Here is a 24040-nt window from a genome sequence, read left to right on the forward strand (position 1 = left end):
CGTTACGCAACGGCGCAATATATCAGCACGCAGCCCACAAGGCTATTGGCACCGATAGCAGAAGAGTTTCTTATATACGTTTTAGGGGTGTAAACTGGCCACTTCATCATGATACGATACGATATCGATTCTATATTATATACCTATTTTACACAAGCAGTTAAATTTTTATTAGCTCACAATTGCAACTAAAATATATAACATGAAGATTTATCTGAAATTTGCACATATACCTCAATTTTGTTGCATTCACAGAAAATGGTGATGAAACTCGTTCAAAACCAGCCCATCTTCTTGAGTCTGAAAACTCGTGAACTTACCTGGGTAAAAACTGAAACCGTCTTTGTGCTACAGGCCACAGGTTGAAAGTTTGAGTTGTTTTTGTGCCTGCAGCTGCTGGCCTAATTTTAGCTGTGGGCTGATGGCTGAGCTCTGGCCACTCTGATGTAAGATTGAGCCATCACATTAGTCGTCTATTGTGCTGAATGCAGCTGGAATCGAATGGTGATCCTCTGGCCGACTTCCAAGCACCGACACCTAATCCAGTCGGCACTCTGCCTGCATGTATCTGCTCGTTCACATGGAGCCTATTGAAGGCCTGTTTATACAGTCATGAGAGGCCATGAGGTTCATTCATGCACCGATAACCTCGGCTTCTGTGTCCCTGACAGATTCTCACACTCGTATTGCTTGTGGCAGCTGCTCTGCAGTTCACTCGCCATCAAATCCTAGTTCCCTTCTGTCCTGATATAACAACTAGGACTTCTAGTAAGGATGTTGTACAAATAAAGGTACTGGTTTCATAACACTGGCCCATTTTACTTCGAAAAAAGTTGATTGTGATGGCACAAAGTGTACTAAAATTTGATCAGGCAAAGTTACAGGTGGGCAGGGAACAAATGCTCACAGTGGCTGAACACAGGTAACAAATTTAGGTTGGAAACATTGTTTTGACCCAACATTTCTTGTTGTGATTATAACATTATTTAAAAATTACAAAACGTCTCAAGGTTACGTATGTAACCATGGTTCCCCAAAGGGAACGAGATGCTGCGTCGAACGCTTTGGGAATGCCCCCGGCGAGACCCTGTACTGAAGCATGTGTGAAATCAGTCCAATAGAGAAGCGAGATGTCACGAGCGGGGTGACGTGACGGGGTGACGCAGAAGCAAACGCACGTTAGCTTCTGCGGAAGCGAGCGCCTGCAGGGATGCAGGGAGTATGGCAGGGAGACGCAGTATCTCGTTCCCTTCGGGTAATCCTGGTTACAAACGTAACCTCGAGACGTTCCCCTTCAGGAGCTCGAACGGCGTTGAACGCTTTGGGAACGAGAATACCCACTGCACCGTACGAGCAAGTCCCTGTCTGACATCAAGACGAGAGAACTTGGGACTCCGGGGTTGGTGTCAGGTCCAAACTGTAATACCAGACAAATGTATGCAGAGAGGACCAGCCCGCTGCAGCACAAATATCCTGGAGTGCCACGCCCACTGATAAGGCATTTGAGGCTGCCATACTCCGGGTCGAGTGCGCTCTGACCCCCATCGGTAACGGGAGACTTGTAGGCCAGTGTGGAGGTGGGCAGCTCTGTGGACGTAAGTGCCAGTGCTCGCACTAGCCTGCTTCCTGGAAGGGGGGAGGACAGAAGGCTTGTAGCACTATGGAACCCAGCTACAGGAAAGGATATATATAGGATATAGCAAGAAGGAAGACTGCCTTCAGCGTGAGGAGCTTGTCAGAGACATCTTCAATGGGTTCGAAAGGAGCATTGCACAAAGCCTCCAGAACCACCAACTTGGTGCGCTGTACTAGCCTCAGCCTGCTGAAAAACGCTCCTGTAGGAACTCCAACAAGGTCCAGCCAGAACGGGGCTACTAGTAGTAGACGGACCCCCTCCCGACGTACTCTCTCCAGAACTCCCGGGAGCAGAGCGATCAGGGGAAATGCGAACAGACGAAGCCTCGACCACATCTGTACCATGGCATCCAGCCCAAGTGGGGTTGTGTGTCGTTTCCTGCGACGCAAATAGATCCACTTCCGCCTGCCCGAACTCCCTCCAAAAGAGGTTCTTCACCTCTGGGTGGAACCTCCATTCCCCCGGGCCTCAGCCCCTGTCTCGACAGGATGTCTGCTCCCTGATTAGGATGCCCAGGGATGTAGACTGCTCTTAGTAAAAGGAACTTTGCTGCTTGATGTAGGAGACTACCGATATGTCTGTATGGACAAGCACATGATGTCCCCTTGGGTCTGGAAGGAAGTGTTTTAGAGCTCGAAACAATGCCAACATCTCCAGACAGTTGATGTGCAACGTGAAATGATGGCCTTCCCACAGACCTCAGGCGGAACGGCCACTCATGACGCTCCCCAGCCCATGAGGGAGGCGTCCGTCGTTAGCGTTACACGACGACAAGGAGCCCCCAGCTACAGGCCTTGAGACAGGAACCAAGGTTTCTTCCACATGTCTAAGGCACGTAAGCATCGCCGCGTGACCGTGATCGTGTGAAGCAGGTTCCCCATCTGGGGAAATCCCCTTGGTTCTGAGCCACTCATTATTACATTATTATTATTATTATCCCCTCACGGCTGTCAGAATCGCTTCGATACGAGCAGGAGACAAATGTGCCTGCATCGTTGTCGAATCCCACACCACACCCAGATAAGTGGTTCTCTGTAGCGGAGAAAGCATACTTTTCTTGACGTTTAGCCGTAACCCCAGCTCTTTCATATGGGCGAGGACAACATCTCGATGCCGAACCACCATCTGCTCTGACTGAGCTAATGTCAACCAATCGTCTATGTAATTCAGTATGCTGATGCCCTGGAGTCGCAACGGAGCCAGGGCAGCATCCAAACACTTCGTGAAAGTGCGGGGTGACAGTGACAGGCCAAACGGAAGAACCCGATGGTGGTATGCTTTGCCCCCGAAAGCAAACCTCAGGAACTTCCTGTGTTGTGGAAGGATGGATACATGGAAGTATACGTCTTTTGAGATCTATTGTTAGGACCCATTGTGAGACAATTGGCAGAAGTTTCTATGCTGCCAGAAAGTCTACTAAGGGAACCAGTCTCTCGAGACTGGCCTCTGGTGTCACTAGAGGAGCCACTTTGGTGCCCTGAAGCGGATGGTCAGCAGGGAACGACCGACCTGACTGCTCTAGATCCCTCCGTGTACTGAGGTGTGTACCTCTCCTCCCCAGTATGGGCTGCCCTCAGGGTTCTGATGATGGAATTGTCAGGACCGTTTGGCCAAGGTCCTCTTAGACATAATAACGGTCCGCAGATCCATTTTCTGCTTCGAGGACCCAGACTGAGAGCGCCGCCCTGCTCCCTGGTCTTTCTGCGGGGGGTACGGGTTGCGACGGTCTGTTTCTGGGTCTGGCGATATGAGGAGCTGGACAGCTGGGACTGCTCCCGCTCAGCAGCCCCAAAGACCTGGGAATGGCGAGGGAGGAAGTGCTGGAATGTCACCGCCTGCTTCTTCGCCTCCTGAAACCTCTCGACAACAGTGTCTACTGCACTGCCGAAGAAGCTAAGAAGGCGATAGCGGGGCATCCAGCAGGAAGAATCTGTCCTTGCCTTGTAATTTGGATAGATTCAACCACAGGTGTCGCTCCGTAGCCACGAGAGCTGCCATGGAACGGCTGATGGCTCTGGCCGTTTCCTTGGTGGCCCGAAGCGACAGGTCTGTAGCCCAACACAGTTCAGTGACTACGTCGGATTCCTCCTCCCTCCTATCATCCAGGTCTTTTAGCAGGTCGGCCTGGTATGCCTGCAACACCGCCATAGTGTGCCTGACCTGCCGCCGTATAAGCTTTCCCAACCAGGCTGGATGTCATTTTTACTGGCCTGGTGGTAAGCTTCGGGGCCTTCAGGGACGATGCTGAGGATGGGGAGCTCCACCGCCGGCATCGCCCCATAACCCTTCTCATTCAGCCCCACAATGTTAGAGTAGTTGGTGACTGTTGGGCTTAAGAGTCCGGCTGAGTACAGTTTCTCCCACGATCTTGACACCTCGGCATTGAGATTGGGGAAAAATGGAAGGCCCCGGGCGTGAAGGTTGCGATCTGGCTTTAAGGAAGCGCTCGTCCAGTTTGCTTTTGGGACGAGCGTCCTGTTTCTCGGCTGGCCAATCGATGTTTAGCTTGGCATGACTTGAAACGCTGTCCGCTCGCCACATCAGATTTAGTTTTACACTTAGGCATGGTCTCGCTTTCTAACAGAGAAATACTGACTGACTTAAGTGCTTATGCAACACACACACATACACAGACGTGCTCGCTGAAGAGCAGAAGCTAACATGTGCGTTTGCCGGATGCGCCTTTATGCTTCCTGGTTGCTCACGTCACCCCACTTTTCTACTGGACTGATTTCACACAAGCTTCAGTACAGGGTCTCGCCGGGGGCGTTCCCAAAGCATTCGACACAGCTCGAGTTCCTGAAGGGGAAACATTTGTTACCATGTATACTAATAACTGTATTTTTACCTAAAATGTAATTTTATTTTAATTTGTATTTTAAGAATGTTAAAAATGTTATTTTCTTGTCTAATTAGAATGTAATTTAAAGGTTACAAAAAGGCCATTCAAAAAAAAAAAAAGTATCTTAAAGACGTTCTGAGAATTTTGTTCTGAGAACGTTCTGAGAATGTTCATCAAGTAAAACATTCCAGCAATGTTTTTCTAAGAATGTTTTCTCTCAGTGTTATGAGAACATATATCAAAAATTAGGCCTAATAAAGTGAGCATTAAGAACGTTTTGTTTTAATATTTCTATAACTTTTTAAAAAACATTATGAGAACGTTCTGTTAGCTGGGGACACAGTGCAAACATTTTTGCATGTGAAATTACATTATCCCAGACATTTACTGGCATTAATGAAGAATGTATATTTTTCACTTTAATTCAACTTTAATTAATTACCCCATCTATTAACCGGAGTTTAAAGAGGATCTCGCAGTGAAAAAAATTCACAAATCAAACAGGTCAGTATAATAGTGCTTTCAGTCGTCTTGGCGATTGATGCATTATAAAACCGAGTAGCAATGAAAAAGTCAAGACAAGCCACCTTTATTTATATAGCGCTGTATACAAGTTTATACAAGTGTATTTGACACAGATTTTGTCAAAGCAGCTTTACAGTGTGAAACAGGAAAATTGTTAGTCAATAATGCAAGAGGACAATAACAAAGAGTGCATTTTCCAGTTAAAGTCAATTTATTGATGATTCAGTGATGTAATCACCCAAAAAACACTGATATTATTCAAATGTGTATAAACTGCAGAAAGAAATTAGAATTTCAAACAGCAAACTATGTTAAGTAATTGACCACAGTTGCTGATAAAATATTTCTTGGTCATGAAGGTCAACTAAGGTCAAACCTTTTTTTTCTTAAAGCACACATAGAGAATATTGTTATAGTAATCAAGAAAATTTTATATGACAGACTGAACAGTGCAATTAGCCTGTCAATCACACCACGACCACCAGGGTCTGGCAAGTTATTCTAGTATAAATCAATACTCTTGTATTACTTAATAAAGTCAAACACTGAAACATTATCTATTGAAAAAAAAATCTGTAGCCTATCTATCAGAAAAGTGGGGCTCTCAGAAGAAGGTCACTGCATTAGAGAGAAACTTGAGCAGAAGGACCCAGCTGTTTTTTTCTGTTCGTCTGCCCCCTTGTGCTACAGAATGGTATTGATGATTTAGTTAGAGAAACAAAGCTAGACTGCACTTTAAAAAATCGTATCCGTAAATAAATCAAAGATTACTGGAGTACGGTTTAAAAGAAAATACCATTTTAGTTTTTCTACGACATGATAATTCAATGTTACTTGTTGTTTCTTTGTAATCGTTTGTGAAATTTACTAGCAGTTTCTGAGTGAAAATTCTTTTTTATCTAAGGGTACAAAACAAGCATTTGTAGTGCATGAGTGCACACATATATATTCATAATTGTATAATGTTTTATCATTTTAAACATAATTTATGGATAAATAAAAGATTCCATGACAGTTCTTTAGTTAAATTTATGAGCACAGAAGGTTTGAATTTGTTTTTCAATGATGCTAAAAACAAAAAGGTTCTGAATGCCTAAACTTTATTTATTGATTGATTGATTGATTGATTGATTGATTGATTGATTGATTGATTGATTGATTGATTGATTGATTGATTGATTGATTGATTGATTGATTGATTGATTGATTGATTGATTGATTGATTGATTGATTGATTGATTGATTGATTGATTGATTGATTGATTGATTGATTGATTGATTGATTGATTGATTGATCCAGGGTCTGGCAAGTTATTCTAGTATAAATCAATACTCTTGTATTACTTAATAAAGTCAAACACTGAAACATTATCTATTGAAAAAAAAATCTGTAGCCTATCTATCAGAAAAGTGGGGCTCTCAGAAGAAGGTCACTGCATTAGAGAGAAACTTGAGCAGAAGGACCCAGCTGTTTTTTTTCTGTTCGTCTGCCCCCTTGTGCTATAGAATGGTATTGATGATTTAGTTAGAGAAACAAAGCTAGACTGCACTTTAAATAAATCAAATATTACTGGAGTACGGTTTAAAAGAAAATACCATTTTAGTTTTTCTACGACATGATAATTCGATGTTACTTGTTGTTTCTTTGTAATTATTTGTGAAATTTACTAGCAGTTTCTGAGTGAAAATTCTTTTTTATCTAAGGGTACAAAACAAGACAAGCATTTGTAGTGCATGAGTGCACACATATATATTCATAATTGTATAATGTTTTATCATTTTAAACATAATTTATGGATAAATAAAAGATTCCATGACAGTTCTTTAGTTAAATTTATGAGCACAGAAGGTTTGAATTTGTTTCTCAATGATGCTAAAAACAAAAAGGTTCTGAATGCCTAAACTTTATTTATTGATTGATTGATTGATTGATTGATTGAGTCTATTAATTAAACTTTGATTGATTGATTGATTGATTGAAGATCTTATGGTGCTCTGGTAATGGAAAGACGTTCTGTGTTGAAATGTGTTGGTCAAATAATTAGTGTAGTCACAACAGCACCAACCACCATGCCAAATATAACAAACAAACAAACCAGTAGTGAATATAGGACTGGCCAATTAACAGTCAAATATCTGTCAGATGTTTTTAAGTGAAAAAACTTGTGAAAAAAAAGTTTAGACTTTAACATACTTTTGAAAAAAAATTATTACAAAAATAATATAGGCTACTTGAAGTGCAAACTGAATTTATTGCTTTTGGACAATTACATGTACGTTAATTGCAATTAAATGAAATGCATTATAATTTTAATTTATGTTAAATGCAGTTACCAATGTACAAATGCAGTTATCAGTGAACAATTCCCCACACTACAAACTGATGCTAACTTCATAACAACTAATACACACTCTCTCTCCTCCTTCTCTCCACTCTCGGAGACAGACGTTTCCAAACTTGTCCTTTCCAATCATCCTACTACTTGTCCACTTGATCCTATCCCCACTCACCTCCTTCAGGCCATTTCTTCTTAAGTCATACATACCTTTGCTTACTCACATTATCAACACCGTACATTTCCCACAGCATTTAAGCAAGCTCGGGTAAGCCCACTGCTTAAAAACCCCTCTCTAAATCCAGCACTTTAAGAAAACCACAGACCGGTATCCCTTCTTCCATTCATTGCAAAGACACTTGAGCGAGTTGTGTTCGACCAACTCTCTATGTTTATTGCACAGAACAACCTCCTGGACAGCAACCAATCTGGCTTCAAATCGGCCACTCAACTGAGACTGCCCTCAGTACTCATCTTGCTGGTTCTGTCTGCTGCTTTTGACACAGTTAACCACCAGATCCTCCTGTCCACCCCTAGAAAGATGGGCATCTCAGGAACCGCACTCCTGTGGTTCAAGTCTTACCTCTCAGTAGGTCCTTCAGGGTGTCTTGGAGGGGTGAGGTTTCTAAGTCACAACTTCTTGCTACTGGAGTTCCTCAAGGCTCAGTGCTTGGACCACTTCTCTTCTCCATCTACATGTCGTCATTAGGATCTGTCATTCAGAAGCATGGCTTTTCTTATCACTGCAATGTTGATGACACTCAACTCTACTTCTCATTCCAACCAGATGATTTGACGGTAGCTGCTCGCATTGCAGCCTGTCTGACAGACATTTCTGGCTGGATAAAGGGTCATCACCTTCAGCTCAACCTTACTAAGACGGAACTGCTTGTGGTTCCAGCAAACCTATAGTTTCATCACAACTGCTCTATACAGCTGGGTTCGTCAACCATAACTCCTTCCAGGACAGACAGAAACCTAGGAGTTGTGATCGATGATCAGTTAAGCTTCACATACCATATTTCTACAACGGCCCGGTCCTGCAGATTTGCCTTATACAACATTAGGAAGATTAGCCCCTTCCTGTCAGAGCAAGCCACACAACTTCTTGTCCAAGCTCTTGTTCTCTCCAGACTGGACTATTGTAATGCTCTCTTGGCGGGCCTTCCGGCATGTACTATCAAGCCTCTGCAACTTATCCAGAATGCAGCAGCGAGAGTGGTCTTCAATGAGCCAAAAAAAGCTCACGTTACTCCTCTCCTCATCAGGTTACACTGGCTACCAGTAGCCGCTCGCATCAAATTCAAGGTACTGATGCTTGCCTACAAGACCACCACTGGCGCTGCACCAATATACCTAAACTTGCTAGTTCAAACTTATGCGCCCTCCAGAAGCTTGCGTTCTGCAAGTGAACGGCGCCTTGTGGTGCTATCCCAAAGAGGCTCAAAATCACTCTCACGGACCTTTTCCTGGACTGTGCCCAGTTGCTGGAATGACCTCCCGATCTCAATTCGAACAGCCGAGTCTTTCGACATTTTCAAAAAACATCTAAACACACATCTTTTTCGCCAGCACCTGACCAACTAATACTAGCACTTACCTATTCTATTCTGTTCTGTTCTATTCCATTCTATTATTCTATAAAAAAAATAAAATAAACCTAGCTACGTGTACTGTGCTAGACTTGTCATGGCACTTGTATACTGTTGTTGTTCTCTCGTTGGTCTGATTGCTTCTATTGTCCTCATTTGTAAGTCGCTTTGGATAAAAGCGTCTGCTAAATGATTAAATGCAAATGTAAAATGTAGTTAGCTGAACTTTAGAGGGATTTTCAACCCACTTACAGAAGTAGGACTTTATTGCATTCCATAACATCGTCTTTGAAATATGGTTAAAATGTACTGGCTAATGTACCAACGAGCATTCATGGTAAACTAAAATACATGTTAATGTAATTTCTATTGAAACTTGGGTAACACTTTAGAATAGGAAACACTTATTCACTATTAACTACGACTTTACCCTCAATAAATACCTAATTTGCTGCTTATTAATAGTTAGTAAGGTAGTTGTTAAGTTTAGGTATTGGGTAGGATTAGGGATGTAGAATAAGGCATTAATATGTGCTTAATTAGTGGCTAGTTAAGAGACCCTAAAATAAAGTGTTACCGAAACTTGTATCTCGTGTATTTAAATATATTTGTAATTACACACTTGTAATGATAAAGTTGCATTTTAGAACATTTAAAATATAATAACTTTTAATGAAGTAGGCCTACTGAATAATACACTACAGTTAAAATTATCATCAATTAGGCTACATTACATTTGTTAGTCCATTAGTTTGTTAGTCAACACAATAAGTGCATCAATGATTTAAAAACGACTTTGCACTAAAACTTTTAATTTGACATTATTACAAACTGTACTTTTTAAAAGTGTGTTAACAGCCATGAAAGTACACAGTGATGTCTTCAAGTACACTTAAGTGGCATTTTATGTAATTAATATTACATTATCTGCTACCTTTTTTATACTTTTAAGATTTAAAGTATACTTTTAATATTTGAAGCACACTAAAAGTGCACATTCAGTACAATTAAGTGCACTTTTCAAAGGAATATGATGAAAGAGGCTAGTTTCTCTCGTTTTGAGTAGGTGACGCAACATCTCCCCATTTTTTTCCTCAAGACTTTAGGTTTAGATTTATATTAATATTTATATTTCATAGCCGGTCCTTGTACACTTGCACCTTTCCTCTCAGATCCAATAAGCGACCCATTGCTTATAAGACTCCTGCTATAAAAATGTGTTTGTGTGCGAGGGCATTGATGGAAAGGCTATAGCGAGTGTGTGCATGTGGCCGGATGCGTGTTGTTCTCTGTGGTTCTGTCCTGTAGGTCTCACTGGTGTGTGTGCATCACTACTGAATATATGTAAGGCTTCTGTTGGGCCAGCGTCCAAATGTAATGAAACTCTAGAGCACATACGAAATATCAGAGGGTGCTGCAAACTCACGGAGTCCGTCATTTAAGCATGACTGATGTTAAATACAACCATTATGGCAGATTGTGAGGTGTGAGCAGTTTGTCACATGTTTAGGGAATGTTCTGGGTTTAGTAAAGGTTAGGTTTTAACACATTGTCGATTACCACAGGAAATAATTTCAACCTGTCCCTCAGTTTGTAAAAATAAACAATAGTTGCCTTTACAATAACATGCTTGCTTACCATGGAAGTCCAAGGGGCCCTGCACATTTTCAGTGGGAAAAAACAGTATGCTTGTAGTGGTTTTATAATGTTGAGATCAATACAATTCTGCATCCAATATTGTCTCTGTGTGTCCAGTTACTCACATGTGTTTGGGATGATAAATGTTACGACCTTGTTTTCCAGATGCTTTTTTTTACTTGACTATGTTAGTAAGTTAGATAGTAACACTGAGTTTGCGCATTGTGTTGTTCAGAAATACCTAAACACCTGGAAATACATTTTCACATTTGTGACCTGCAAAATGCATGGGAATTACCATAAACTTACAAAAGAGTGGATATTTATACAGCACAATTTATTGTATAATATGCTATTATTACATAATGTTTTATGAAATCGGTATGAAATCTTTAATAAAAGCAGTGAACTAGTAATCATGAACAACTGGAAATGTAATAGGAAATCACTGTGCAAAACGCGTAGAATTGATGCAGTTTTTATATTTTCAACAACATCATTACCAAAACTCTCCAGCTAACTGCCTTCAGTTCCTTTTTTTCTTCTTTCTCTCATTTTTGTTTTTATAATGTTGTTAGTTTACTTTGTTTTGTTCTATGCTAGTCAATATGTGTATTTTGTACAATCTTTGTATGTATGTAATGTTTGTACTTGTACTTGTAAAAAAAAAAAATCTGCGTTGAAAACAGAATATCCAAATGTGTATTCAGTTATTATGCCCTAAAATGTTTATAACTGTAAATATTTTCATTTCTGTAAATAGTCCAATTCACAAACACTTAATTATATAATTATAATTAGTGGACTGTCACTGCAATAAATAAATAACAGAATGTAAGGGACAAAAAAACGATTAGTCTATTATTGTAATTCAGTAAACATCCAACTATAGTTCTCATATTCATGGTTATTATTGGTTGCATTGTTTAAATGATACGATACAACAGATTCACCAAAGCGTCAGGAAAGGTTTGTTTGAACTGCATTTCTTAACTACAGGTCATGACATGGATAATATGGATGACCAGCGCCATCTAGTGGCAATAAAACAAAGAAGTAAACTGGTCCATTACTACACAGTCCACATGTGAACACAGAATGCTGATGGTGAGCAGTAAACCTGATGAGATCTGACATATTTTCAGAGCTGGATCATTTGGAATATTTGTTTTGGAGCAAACCAAAACAATCAGTTTGAGATCACCTGAAACTAGCACTCTTTATTGTGTGATACTGATTGTCCCACGTTACATTAAATTACATTAAAGATTCAGCTTTGTGTATGTAAGAGACAGGAAATGTTCCCATTTGCTTTATTATTGGAAATATATACTTTGTTCTGCTTTATTATAAATCAAATTGGAACAGCTTTTCTGTAAGTACATTTACTTTTTTCTCAGTACAAATTATAAATATATACTGATTGCAGCTCATTTAAAATATGATTGACTTAATATTTATGTTATTGGAGTTTAGGTTTTATATAATCAGGGGTTTTCACACTGTTGCCTCAAGTAGAGAAAGAAAACTGCAAAACTGGAACATCATCCATACACACACACACACACACACACGAAATATATACTTTGTTCTGCTTTATTATCAATCAAATTGGAACAGCTTTTCTGTAAGTACATTTACTTTTTTCTCAGTACAAATTATAAATATATACTGATTGCAGCTCATTTAAAATATGATTTACTTAATATTTATGTTATTGGAGTTTAGGTTTTATATAATCAGGGGTTTTCACACTGTTGCCTCAAGTAGAGAAAGAAAACTGCAAAACTGGAACATCATCCATACACACACACACACACACACACACACAGACTCACACACTCACGCACACACGCACACACACACACACACACACAGAGACACACACAGACTCACAGACTCACAACACAGTACATCCTATAGAACCTAACTGAACTGAAAGTACAGAAGAATGTAAACATTTTGATTAGACATAAACAAGAGTAGAATAAAAAAGAACACAGGAATGTAAAAAATATGATGGGACATAATGAAAGAATATAGAATAAATAGAACAGAAAAAAAGAATGTAAAAATAGGACAAGACGTATAGAATAGAATTGAATAGAATAGAATGGAATGGAATGGTGGAAAATTTGTGATAATACATAAGAATAGAATAGAATGGTCAAGAACAAAACAGAATAGAACAAAAGAATGTAGAATTAGGAGACATACTATAGAATGTAGAATAGAATAGTGTAAATATTTATGATATGACATATATTAATAGAATAGAATAGTGTAGAAATTTGGATGTGACATATAATAATATAGAAGAGAACAGAATAGAATTAACAAAAACTAAACAGAATAGAACAGAAAAATGTAAAAAATATTATGGTACATAATGAAAATTATATATTAGAACAGAACAGAAAAAAAGAAGGTAAATATTATGATAAGACATATAGAATAGAATAGAATGGTATAAAAATTGTGATAAGACAAGAATATAATAGAATAGAATGGACAAGATCAAAACAGAATAGAACAGAAGAATGTAAAAATTAGGATGAGATAATATAGAATGTAGAATAGAACAGAATAGTGTAAATAATTATGATATGACGTATAATAATAGAATAGAATAGAATATTGTAGAAATTAGGAGGGGACATATAATAATATAAAAGAGAACAGAATGGAATTGACAAGAACAAAACAGAGTAGAACAGAAAAATTAAAAAAATATTATGGGACATAATGAAAGAATACAGAATAGAACAGAACAGAAAAGAAGACTGTAAATATTAGGATACGACATAGTAAATATAGACTAGAATTGTCACGCCCCTGGACTCATTTCATTGTGTTTTCATCCCCATGTGTGCCCTGTTCCCTTTAATTAGTCATTCCTTGCACCTGTGTCTTCCCAATTATCCTGTGTTCAAAAGCCCCAGTCCTCTCAGTTTGTGTTTGTGGGTTATACTTGTTGGATGTCTCCCTTGTTTCCTGTCTCTACTTTGGATGATTAAAGACTTATTCGTGTTAACTGCAGCGTCTCCTCGTTCCCTAGAGAGAGTGTGACAAGAATAGAATGGTGTAAAAATTGTGATAAGACATAAGAATATAACAGAATGGACAAGAACAAAACAGAACAGAAGAATGTAAAAATTTGGATGAGACATAGAATGTAGAATAGAACAGAATAGTGTAAATAATTATGATATGACGTATAAGAATAGAATAGAATAGAATAGAATAGAATAGAATGGAATAGAATAGACTAGAAGAATATAATAAAAATGAGGATGGGACATATAATAATATAGAAGAGAACAAAACAGAATAGAACAGAAAAATGTAAAAATATTATGGAACATAATGAAAGAATATTGAATAGTACAGAACAGAAAAGAATAATGTAAAAGTTAGGAGGTATAATAAAAGAATAAAGAATCATTTAGGTTAGTGTTTTCCCATTTTAGTAGTACATGTTTTACACAAAAAAGAAAGAAAGAAAGAACGTGTTGAATTTCCCCCTGGTTCCCACACACACAGACACACAGACACACAGACACATACACACACACACACACACACACACACACACACACACACACACACAGACACACAGACACACAGACACACACACACACACACACACACACACACACACACACACACACACACACACACTCTCTCTTCTGGAACGCCCCCTTCCCCCTGGTTGGGAATCGCTGTTTGAAGGAATAACCGCTAGAGTTGAGAACACACAACACACACACACACACAACACACACACACACAGTGTTGTGATGTGAACACAGACCGTACACTCTGCTGTCAGCAGGCTGTGAAGTGCAGCTTCTGCACATGCTCAGTGTGTTTCCCATCACATCACGCACAGTCACACAGAGCAGCCCCTCCACCTGCCTCCTCCTCCAGGAACTGATGCTCACGCGTCATGTCGTGGGCACCAGAGGGATTTCTCTAAAGGCTGCATCCGATCTGCTATGGAGTTCAACTCTTCATCTGTGTTTGAGCTGCATAAAGGTAAAGCACTACACACACACACTGATAACAAGGAGGGGTTAGTACTGCTGCCACTGTTGCCATAGTAATTGCTTATCTACGGGTTTTGCCATAGCCCATCATTTGCCTTCGTGATGTGAGGGCTGCCATCTGTTTGTGAATGAAGAGTAGGGTGCCCATGACTGATGATTTGTAAACCACGAAGTGAGGGTCACCATCACAATGTTTCATGATAAATTCCGGGGTTTTCTGTTGTAGTCGATGAGGTCTGTGATAGCAGCTCTGTCAGCGGATCTTCTGTGTTGTTATGTGTGTTATATACACCCTACACACACCCTAGACAATACATACATAAGCCCAAAGCAATATCTGATTTCTCAGTGGCTGCTCAAGCTGTATACTTAATTTCATCAACTTGTTTTCATATCTCCTTAGGTCGGAGTTAATTCATTTGGGGGATCCAGTTGTTGACATAAAGTAAGAATATTGAACAATGAAAGCTTAATATGAACAATAAAAGATTACACTGCCTTTCAAGAGGTTGGATTCAGTAAGTTTTTAATGTTTTTAGTGCAGTCTCTTTTGCTCATCAAGCCTGTATTTATATGATCAAAAATACAGAAAGAATAGTAATTTTGTGAAATATAATTTCAATTTAAAATACACGTTTTCTATTTTAATATACTTTGAAATATAATGTATTTTAGCGTCATTACTCCAGTCTTCAGAGTCACATGATCTTCAGAAATCAGTATAATATGCTGATTTATTATCAGTGTTGAAACTGTTGTGCTGCTGAATATTTGTTTGGAACCTGTGATACTTTTATCTTTGATTCTTTGATGAATAAATAGTTAAAAAGAACAGCATTTATTCAATCTTTTCTAACAGTACACTCTTAAAAATAAAGGTGCTTCAAAAGGTTCTTCAAGCGATGCCATAGAAGAACCATTTTTGGTTCCACAAAGAACCATTCAGTCAAGAACCGTCTCGTTCTTATCTTTTTATAATCTGAAGAACCTTCTTTCGCCACAACTAAACAGAAAGCTTCTTCAGATGTTAGTTAAAGGTTCTTTATGGAACCATTTAGACAGAAATGTTCTTCTATGGCATCGTGAAGCACCTTTATTTTTAAGAGTGTATAAGTCTTTACTATCACTTTGCTGAATAAAAGTATGAATTTATTTTAAAAAAGAATAAATGAATAAACACTGTTCTTTTTAACTTTTTATATGTATCAAAGGATCCTGAAAAAAAGTATCACAGGTCCACCAAAATATTAAGCATTTCCAACACTGATAATAAATCAGTGTATCAGAATGATTTCTGAAGATCATGTGACTCTGAAGACTGGAGTAATGATGCTGAAAATACAGCTGCGCATCACAGGAATAAATTACATTTTAAAGTATACTAAAATAGAAAACTCTTATTTAAAATTTCTGTATTTTTGATCAAATAAATGCAGCCTTGATGAGCATAAGAACTTCTTTAAAAAACAATACAAATCTTACGGATTTTTGGACTCAGATTATGGACTCATAACCAAACAGTTTCTGGTAGCCACTGACTTCTATAGTATAGCAATGTTTCTTTTTTGGGTGGACTATCCCTTTCTGTCTATTCTTTGAAAGCATATTATTTCCCTACTAAGTACTCTTTTTTTTAAAGTATGCTAAAGTTGACCTCTGTTTTCACAAGTTGAAACATCACACCTGTCCTGATAATAAAGGTGTGGTGTTTCAAATGCAAGTGGATGAGAATTATTGTGTTATTAGTGGTGTTTGCCAAGGCAATTATTACTGTTACTTACAGTTTGGGTGACCAATTAGAACAAACCCTTGACCCTAACTTGTTTATGCTACTCACATGAGTATTACATCAAATCATGCAGCATGTTAAGAAGAGGTGTGCTTTACAAAAATATGTGGGTTGATTTTGATGTGAGAGACAACAGGAGATGGATATTTCACCGGAGAAAGCGTTTTTATAGATTATGGACTCATAACCAAACAGTTTCTGGTAGCCACTGACTTCTATAGTATAGAAATGTTTCTTTTTTTGGGTGGACTATCCCTTTCTTTCTATTCTTTGAAAGCATATTATTTCCCTACTAAGTACTCTTTTTTTTTAAGTATGCTAAAGTTGACCTCTGTTTTCACAAGTTGAAACATCACACCTGTCCTGATAATAAAGGTGTGGTGTTTCAAATGCAAGTGGATGAGAATTATTGTGTTATTAGTGGTGTTTGCCAAGGCAATTATTACTGTTACTTACAGTTTGGGTGACCAATTAGAACAAACCCTTGACCCTAACTTGTTTATGCTACTCACATGAGTATTACATCAAATCATGCAGCATGTTAAGAAGAGGTGTGCTTTACAAAATGTGATTAAGGGTGGGATATTTTGCTATGCCAAGCAACCAGCCACTTAGAAAGGCCCAGCAGCCATCCACAACTCTAGCACTGAGGTGTTGAGTTTTGCAAAAACACATTTTAGGCTTAAAATTAACAAATATGAACAAAGTCTCAAATAATATGTCAGTAAATATGCTAATAGATTTGAACTATGAAATGTATTTTAAATATATGACTTTTTTACTAGGGACTGTTGTCAACACAGAATAGTAAGATATGTTGTTACAGTCAACATGAAGCCAAAAATGAATCTCATTTACTTTCCTAACGTTCATCAGTGCACATTATTCACCAATCCCTCTTTTTTTATCCTTATTTTTTTCTTGTTGATTACCTGGTTCGCTGTTATATTATGAAAGCAAAATGGTGTTTGCAGCATTTATAGAGTAATAATCATGTTTTTGTTTGTTTGTTTAAGGCTCATGGCTGTGCTGCTACAGCAGTTGACACTGTGTGAAATCAACCATCAAGACAATGAGGTGAGTCAGAGCAGATGTACTCAGTCATTTGAGTTTCAGCTTTGTAAAACCCTTTTAAATAAGAAGAATTATAGTAATGATTGTGCATGTGTAGCGCAATTCAAATCTTAAAAGTATATTTTATATACTATACATTTAAAAAAAAAGAAATGCAAAGTTCTGTCATGAAACTCTAGATGTTCTAAGATGTTCTATAATGGCATCATTATTCACATGGTGCAGCTGATTGGTTTCTTTTCACATCAGCAGCCAATGAGATTGCTGCTCAACATTCAAATACTCAGCCAGTGTTTGCTGTAGCAGTGCGCTTCAGAAACCCTCCTCCTTCCCCAGCTCCACCTGTATAGATGGGCTATGGGGTGATTTCATGTATGTTACATATGGGGATATTTTATAGAATACGTTATAGTATGTGCAGCAGCAGTATTTCTTACATGCTCACAGCAGCATGTCTGTGCATGCATGTACTGCAGTAGCAAGTCTAGGTACTTGTGTGAGAGGGTTATGAGACGATAGCCGCATCTTTAGTTTAAAAGAATACAAAGATATTTTTATTTAGGAAAGGTGTATTTTTCGGAAAATTCAAATTGGCTGGAAAATTTTAATAACAGGAAATGGCATCATAAGGGGCTATTTGGCATGAGCCAAGTGATCGGAATTTTAAAAAAAGCTGATTCTAGCCCGTACGGTTCAAAAGTTATTAGGGTTGGACATGAGTGCACATTTGGCCTGTTGGTGGAGCTAGAAAGTTTTAGATGAGACTTCAAATTAGCTGTGGGTAATATTTAATCCGTTTCATTAAATTCTGCATTTTACTACAAAACTGAAAATGGTCAATGGCCAAAATGGCCAACATAGGAAATTGGGTACCTTTCGATTCGGTATGCTGTACCGAATCTAAAGAGATCAATCTTAGGTCAAAGTGTTCAGAAGTTATACTAGAGACTGTCCTCTATCTGTGTACCAAATTTCATAACTTTCCCGCAAGTGGTTCTATGGGCTGGCATAGACTTGAGCAGAAGAAAACTAACAGATACAATAGGTGCCTCATAATTGGCCCCTAATTATGAAATTACATATCATGTACATAAGTCCTACTTAGGTGAGTCCAAAAGCACTCTAAAGTTCAGCTAATAACATTTCAATACACATTTTTAACTGTAATACAGTATAATTAAATTGTAATTAATATGCAATAAAGCGTCTGATAAATATTGTTTTGTTTAAGTATATTAGGATATTATTTCTATAGTAAGTGCTCTTTTTGAAAGCTTGCTATAAGTGCACGTCTTTCTTGCAAGAGAAAGTTCACTTGAACAAATCAAAGTCACTGCTTTGTGCCAAAAGGAACATTTTAATGAACGTTAGTGAAGACACAACAGACAAAACAGTGAGTGAATCTCATTCTAAATATCTTTTATTCATTTCACTTTATTTAATGTTATTCATGAACTTATGTCTTTTCATTTGTTTTTGAAGGGTGAATGTAAAGAATGGATATGACATTGATATGAGAACATTATTTTATTATTTTACTGTAGATAACTTAAAGCTTCAGAAACGTATTCATTTTATGAAACGCTTTTATATTATTGCTTTTTTATAATTGCGTCTACACTCTTAAAAATAAAGGTGCTTCAGAAGTTTCTTCAAGCGATGCCATAGAAGAACCATTTTTGGTTCCACAAAGAACCATTCAGTCAAAGGTTCTTTAAAGAACCATCTCTTTCTTACCTTTTTGTAATCTGAAGAACCTTCTTTCACCACAAAGAACCTTTGTTCACCATAAAACTAACACTGAAGTCCTCAGAGGGCATTTAACACCCAGTCAGTAACCATTTTGAGATGATAATGCCATTTATATTAATGATGCATTTTTATGGAAAGACAGATGACCCATGAAAATAGCACTGGTATGAACTAGAGTTCATACAGTAGTACAAGCAGTACAGCAAATACTCCCATTATGTATAATATCATACTATAATAGTAATATCACAGTAATATAAGCAAAGCCTACTTGAGTGGATGTAGTCCTTGGGCTCAAATGCAGAATGGCTGTAATAGTGTTTCTATTTCCTTAATCCCCCTGTCTAGCTTGTACTAATCTTAACAATGCCTGAAACGTTGCATTATGAGCACTTCCTGCGTTTATTTGCCTCTTTGTAATGAATCGCTTGTTGTATCCCTCGATTGTAAGTCACTTTGGATAAAAGTGTCTGCTAAATGAATAAATGTAATTGTGCACAGGGAATGCACAGGGTAGAAATCCTACTGAATTTGCATTAAATCTGGTTTTTGTAACCAAGATTAACTCATTTTTTTTAACTACATTTAAGTTCCCTGTTATAGGCTAACCTGCAATTTTGCAAATTTCCAGTTTATTCACATTAATTCCCATATATTGCCATTAGTTCCCATGAAAACTTTGAAAAATCCCAGAATTCTGCAACCCTACTAGGAAGTAACAGTCATCAATACTTGGTAGGGTGCATCTGGGTAACCCTCAGACTGTGATTGGCAGGGAATGACGGCCCTCCACTGGGCTTCTTTCCATAACCGGCCCGAGCATGTGCAGGCCCTGCTGCAGAAAGGAGCCGACCCCACGCTTGTGGACAAAGACTTCAAAACAGCTCTTCACTGGGCTGTGCAGGTACAAATCCCAAACAAACACATCATTCTACTACATACAACAAATTCTTACATACAACATATTCTATTTTTTCTATGATGACTCTGCTTCTGTCTGTTCAATTAAAAAGTCACACCGTTTTTTTTGTACTGAGCTTCTATCTACAAACAGCTCATCTTTTCTATAGTTTCTACTGTAAATTAGCACCAACGAGCTGTTCTATAGTGTGTTGATATGAGAAAAGAGCGATCACAGAGAATAATTCAAGAAGTATGTATTACCAGTACATTGCCACTGACAATGATCATATTTACAGTATAGCAGTCATACAAAATTACTAGTAAATATCACACATTGTAACATTTCTAAAGATGGTCCTTGCATAACTTGACTTAATTTGAACCACAATTAAGTCAATTTACTGTAACAAATTGGTCAAGACACATTTACTATTGTGCGTTATGTGCTTTAAAAGCGCCACAGAATTCAAACACCCCTTACATGTAATCTTGGCTTTTACAGTAATTATACTTTCAGCTATTATTAAGGGTCTAGTACTCTTACTTCCACTGAACACATGTTTTAACTTCATACCAAGTCAGAGAGAAAATGCAATTCTCCTAAAATGCAGTCTCTCTGTAGTGTTTGTCTGGGCCTGGTTACATGCTGTATTGTATAGGTATATTATAGTCAGGGGTTCACATACATGGTGTGCAGGTGCGCATGCATGACCGAAATAAAAACTGCGCTGTGTAAATAAGTTCAGACCGCTCATTTTTGTACTGACATCGTTGACGGCTGTTAATGCACAATTACCATTTTATATCGACAAACTGTAATACTCTATAAGATTTCTAATTGAACTGAAAGCATAAATCTAGGCTATTCACTGCCGTTTTCAAAGCACAATGCAAGACTGTGATATTTCATTCACTGACGCTCTTCACTGACACGCATATACTTACTTCCATCACGTAATACAATTTATGTCTTAAAAATTAATTGTGAAACATGGTTGATATACAGTATGTACATTGCAAGTTGGTTATTCATTTACAGTATATGTCTCATTGTTTTCAACTCTTTGGCAGAGCGGCAGCCGGTTAATGTGTTCTCTCATTCTTGAGCATCATCTGGGTGCCTCTGTGATCAATTACGATGATGAGAACGGGAAGACCTGCGTTCACATAGCCGCTGCTGCGGGTTTCAGCGACATCATCTATGAACTGTCTCGCTTTCCTGAGACCAACCTGCAAGCTTTAGACGTGGATGAACGGTACAGCAACATTGTGACATTCACATTAGTTTGTCAGCATGTGGAGTGCTAATCATTATTTTGTTTACCAGAGGGTCAAATAGGACAAACTGTAGTGCTTAATAGGCATTATTTAACTTATACTTCATGCATTACTAAACTTTGTGTTTTCAAGTTTCGTTTCTCATTATTGTACAACGTTATATCTGTTTTTCTGTCAGGACCCCTCTTCATTGGGCTGCTGCAGCAGGGAAAGATGACTGTGTGCAGGTATTGTTGGAGCTGGGAGTGGAGCCCAACCCTCGAGATATTAATGAGAATACGCCACTCACATACGCCATGTACTGCGGTCATACTGCATGCATCAAACTCCTCTCCACTGAAAACAGGTTTGTTGTTGTTTGTTGGAAAGCAAAAACATATATTTAAGTTGGCACTTTTGTCGACATAGAGCAGGTGAATAGAGAGCGGGATGTCTCCTCTGGGCCATACCCCTCCCAAGTGCAGCAACACAGGTGTGTTTGTTTAAAGGGTTCATGAATTGCCTTTGTTTTTTGTACATCAAAAAACAGCATAATTTAGCGGTAAAAGGCTATTTTCTGTTCTGGTTTTGACCCGCCTCATCAGAATGCTCTGTTTGAATAGGCATGGCGGATTGTAGACTCAGAAGTAAACGCCCACTGTTATGATTGGCTAATAGTTGTGTATATGTTTGACAGCCTACATCCTTCATAGATGTATACTGCTGTGATTTAGGTTAAAAACACATAAATACTCAGTACATGTCAAACCATTAACAGACAAAGCAATAGTGGTCACGGAATAAAAACGTAGTTTAAGTTACTCACACTTGTGTGTTGCGACATTACTGTCGGATCCAAGATCGTCGACGCAGCATTGTCTTTTAGTTTCAATCTTTCTGAAAATCCTGCGTCAAATTGTGGCTTGTTTGTAAATGAATCCACGGTAAAATTAAGTGAACAAAGGACCAAGTTCTTACTTGTCTGGCACTTAATTGAAAATAAAGTTAATCAAATAAAGTTTAGCATTTGGTTTCTGCGTAGACCTGCGTTTGCCGCTCTTGTCATTTACCTACTATGCGAGTGAATCTGAGGTGGAGCTAAACAGGCAGTGATGTAGAATCGGTGGGCGGGGCTAAACAGGCAGTGATGTAGAATCGGTGGGGGGGGCTAAACAGGCAGTGATGTAGAAATGGGGGGGCGTGGGCTAAACAGGCAGTGATGTAGAAATGGGGGGGCGTGGGCTAAACAGGCAGTGATGTAGAAATGGGGGGGCGTGGGCTAAACAGGCAGTGATGTAGAAATGGGGGGGCGTGGGCTAAACAGGCAGTGATGTAGAAATGGGGGGGCGTGGGCTAAACAGGCAGTGATGTAGAAATGGGGGGGCGTGGGCTAAACAGGCAGTGATGTAGAAATGGGGGGGCGTGGGCTAAACAGGCAGTGATGTAGAAATGGGGGGGCGTGGGCTAAACAGGCAGTGATGTAGAAATGGGGGGGCGTGGGCTAAACAGGCAGTGATGTAGAAATGGGGGGGCGTGGGCTAAACAGGCAGTGATGTAGAAATGGGGGGGCGTGGGCTAAACAGGCAGTGATGTAGAAATGGGGGGGCGTGGGCTAAACAGGCAGTGATGTAGAAATGGGGGGGCGTGGGCTAAACAGGCAGTGATGTAGAAATGGGGGGGCGTGGGCTAAACAGGCAGTGATGTAGAAATGGGGGGGCGTGGGCTAAACAGGCAGTGATGTAGAAATGGGGGGGCGTGGGCTAAACAGGCAGTGATGTAGAAATGGGGGGGCGTGGGCTAAACAGGCAGTGATGTAGAAATGGGGGGGCGTGGGCTAAACAGGCAGTGATGTAGAAATGGGGGGGCGTGGGCTAAACAGGCAGTGATGTAGAAATGGGGGGGCGTGGGCTAAACAGGCAGTGATGTAGAAATGGGGGGGCGTGGGCTAAACAGGCAGTGATGTAGAAATGGGGGGGCGTGGGCTAAACAGGCAGTGATGTAGAAATGGGGGGGCGTGGGCTAAACAGGCAGTGATGTAGAAATGGGGGGGCGTGGGCTAAACAGGCAGTGATGTAGAAATGGGGGGGCGTGGGCTAAACAGGCAGTGATGTAGAATCGGTGGGCGGGGCTAAACAGGCAGTGATGTAGAAGCAGGCGTTTATCTTCCTCTGCGGAGGCAGTGTTGAGCCACACTATTACATCATAAAGTGGCACATTCCACAAGCTGTCGTTTTGGCAGATTGGCTTCAATATAAGCTGTTTTTAGACTGATGAGAACGTTTTTGAAGAGTTCTGAAACTTTCAGGATGTTTTTATAGTAAAATGACCGCTTATATGTCAAAAGATCAAGGGAATTTAGATTTCTCAGTTCATGTCACACGCCATACATACAGAGATATGACCAAGGTGAGATATCTAATATTGCTTAGGTGTTAGGTGATTCTTCAATTATTAGGTCAACATGTTTGACTCCTAGGATTATTTTAATTCATTAATTTGACCTAAGTTTTAAAAGACTATACAATTATTATAATAGCTAATGGTTCTGAACTGCTTACCACATCTGTTAGTTTTGCCTAGTTTTTAGGCGTTTGGCAGAATTTCACTAATTTGGGCTAAATTTAAAATTTTGAGGCAGCAAGAACAC

At 39.0% G+C, this 24040-nt stretch overlaps 1 protein-coding gene across 1 annotated transcript in view; it reads left to right on the top strand.

Moving 5' to 3' along the window:
* The window catches only part of LOC107558249 (serine/threonine-protein phosphatase 6 regulatory ankyrin repeat subunit A-like), a 34395-nt gene that overhangs the window by 8909 nt on the left and 1446 nt on the right, over positions 1-24040 (top strand). The window contains exons 2-7 of the mRNA XM_016241879.1: positions 17424-17484; positions 20009-20137; positions 21208-21392; positions 21593-21770; positions 21828-21886; positions 23762-23799. Of these exons, the coding sequence (XP_016097365.1) occupies positions 17424-17484; positions 20009-20137; positions 21208-21392; positions 21593-21770; positions 21828-21886; positions 23762-23799 (650 nt within the window). The remainder of the gene's footprint in view (positions 1-17423; positions 17485-20008; positions 20138-21207; positions 21393-21592; positions 21771-21827; positions 21887-23761; positions 23800-24040) is intronic.

This window comes from Sinocyclocheilus grahami, unplaced genomic scaffold (assembly GCF_001515645.1).
Source record: "Sinocyclocheilus grahami isolate Dianchi unplaced genomic scaffold, SAMN03320097.WGS_v1.1 scaffold638.1, whole genome shotgun sequence".
NCBI lineage: Eukaryota > Metazoa > Chordata > Actinopteri > Cypriniformes > Cyprinidae > Sinocyclocheilus > Sinocyclocheilus grahami.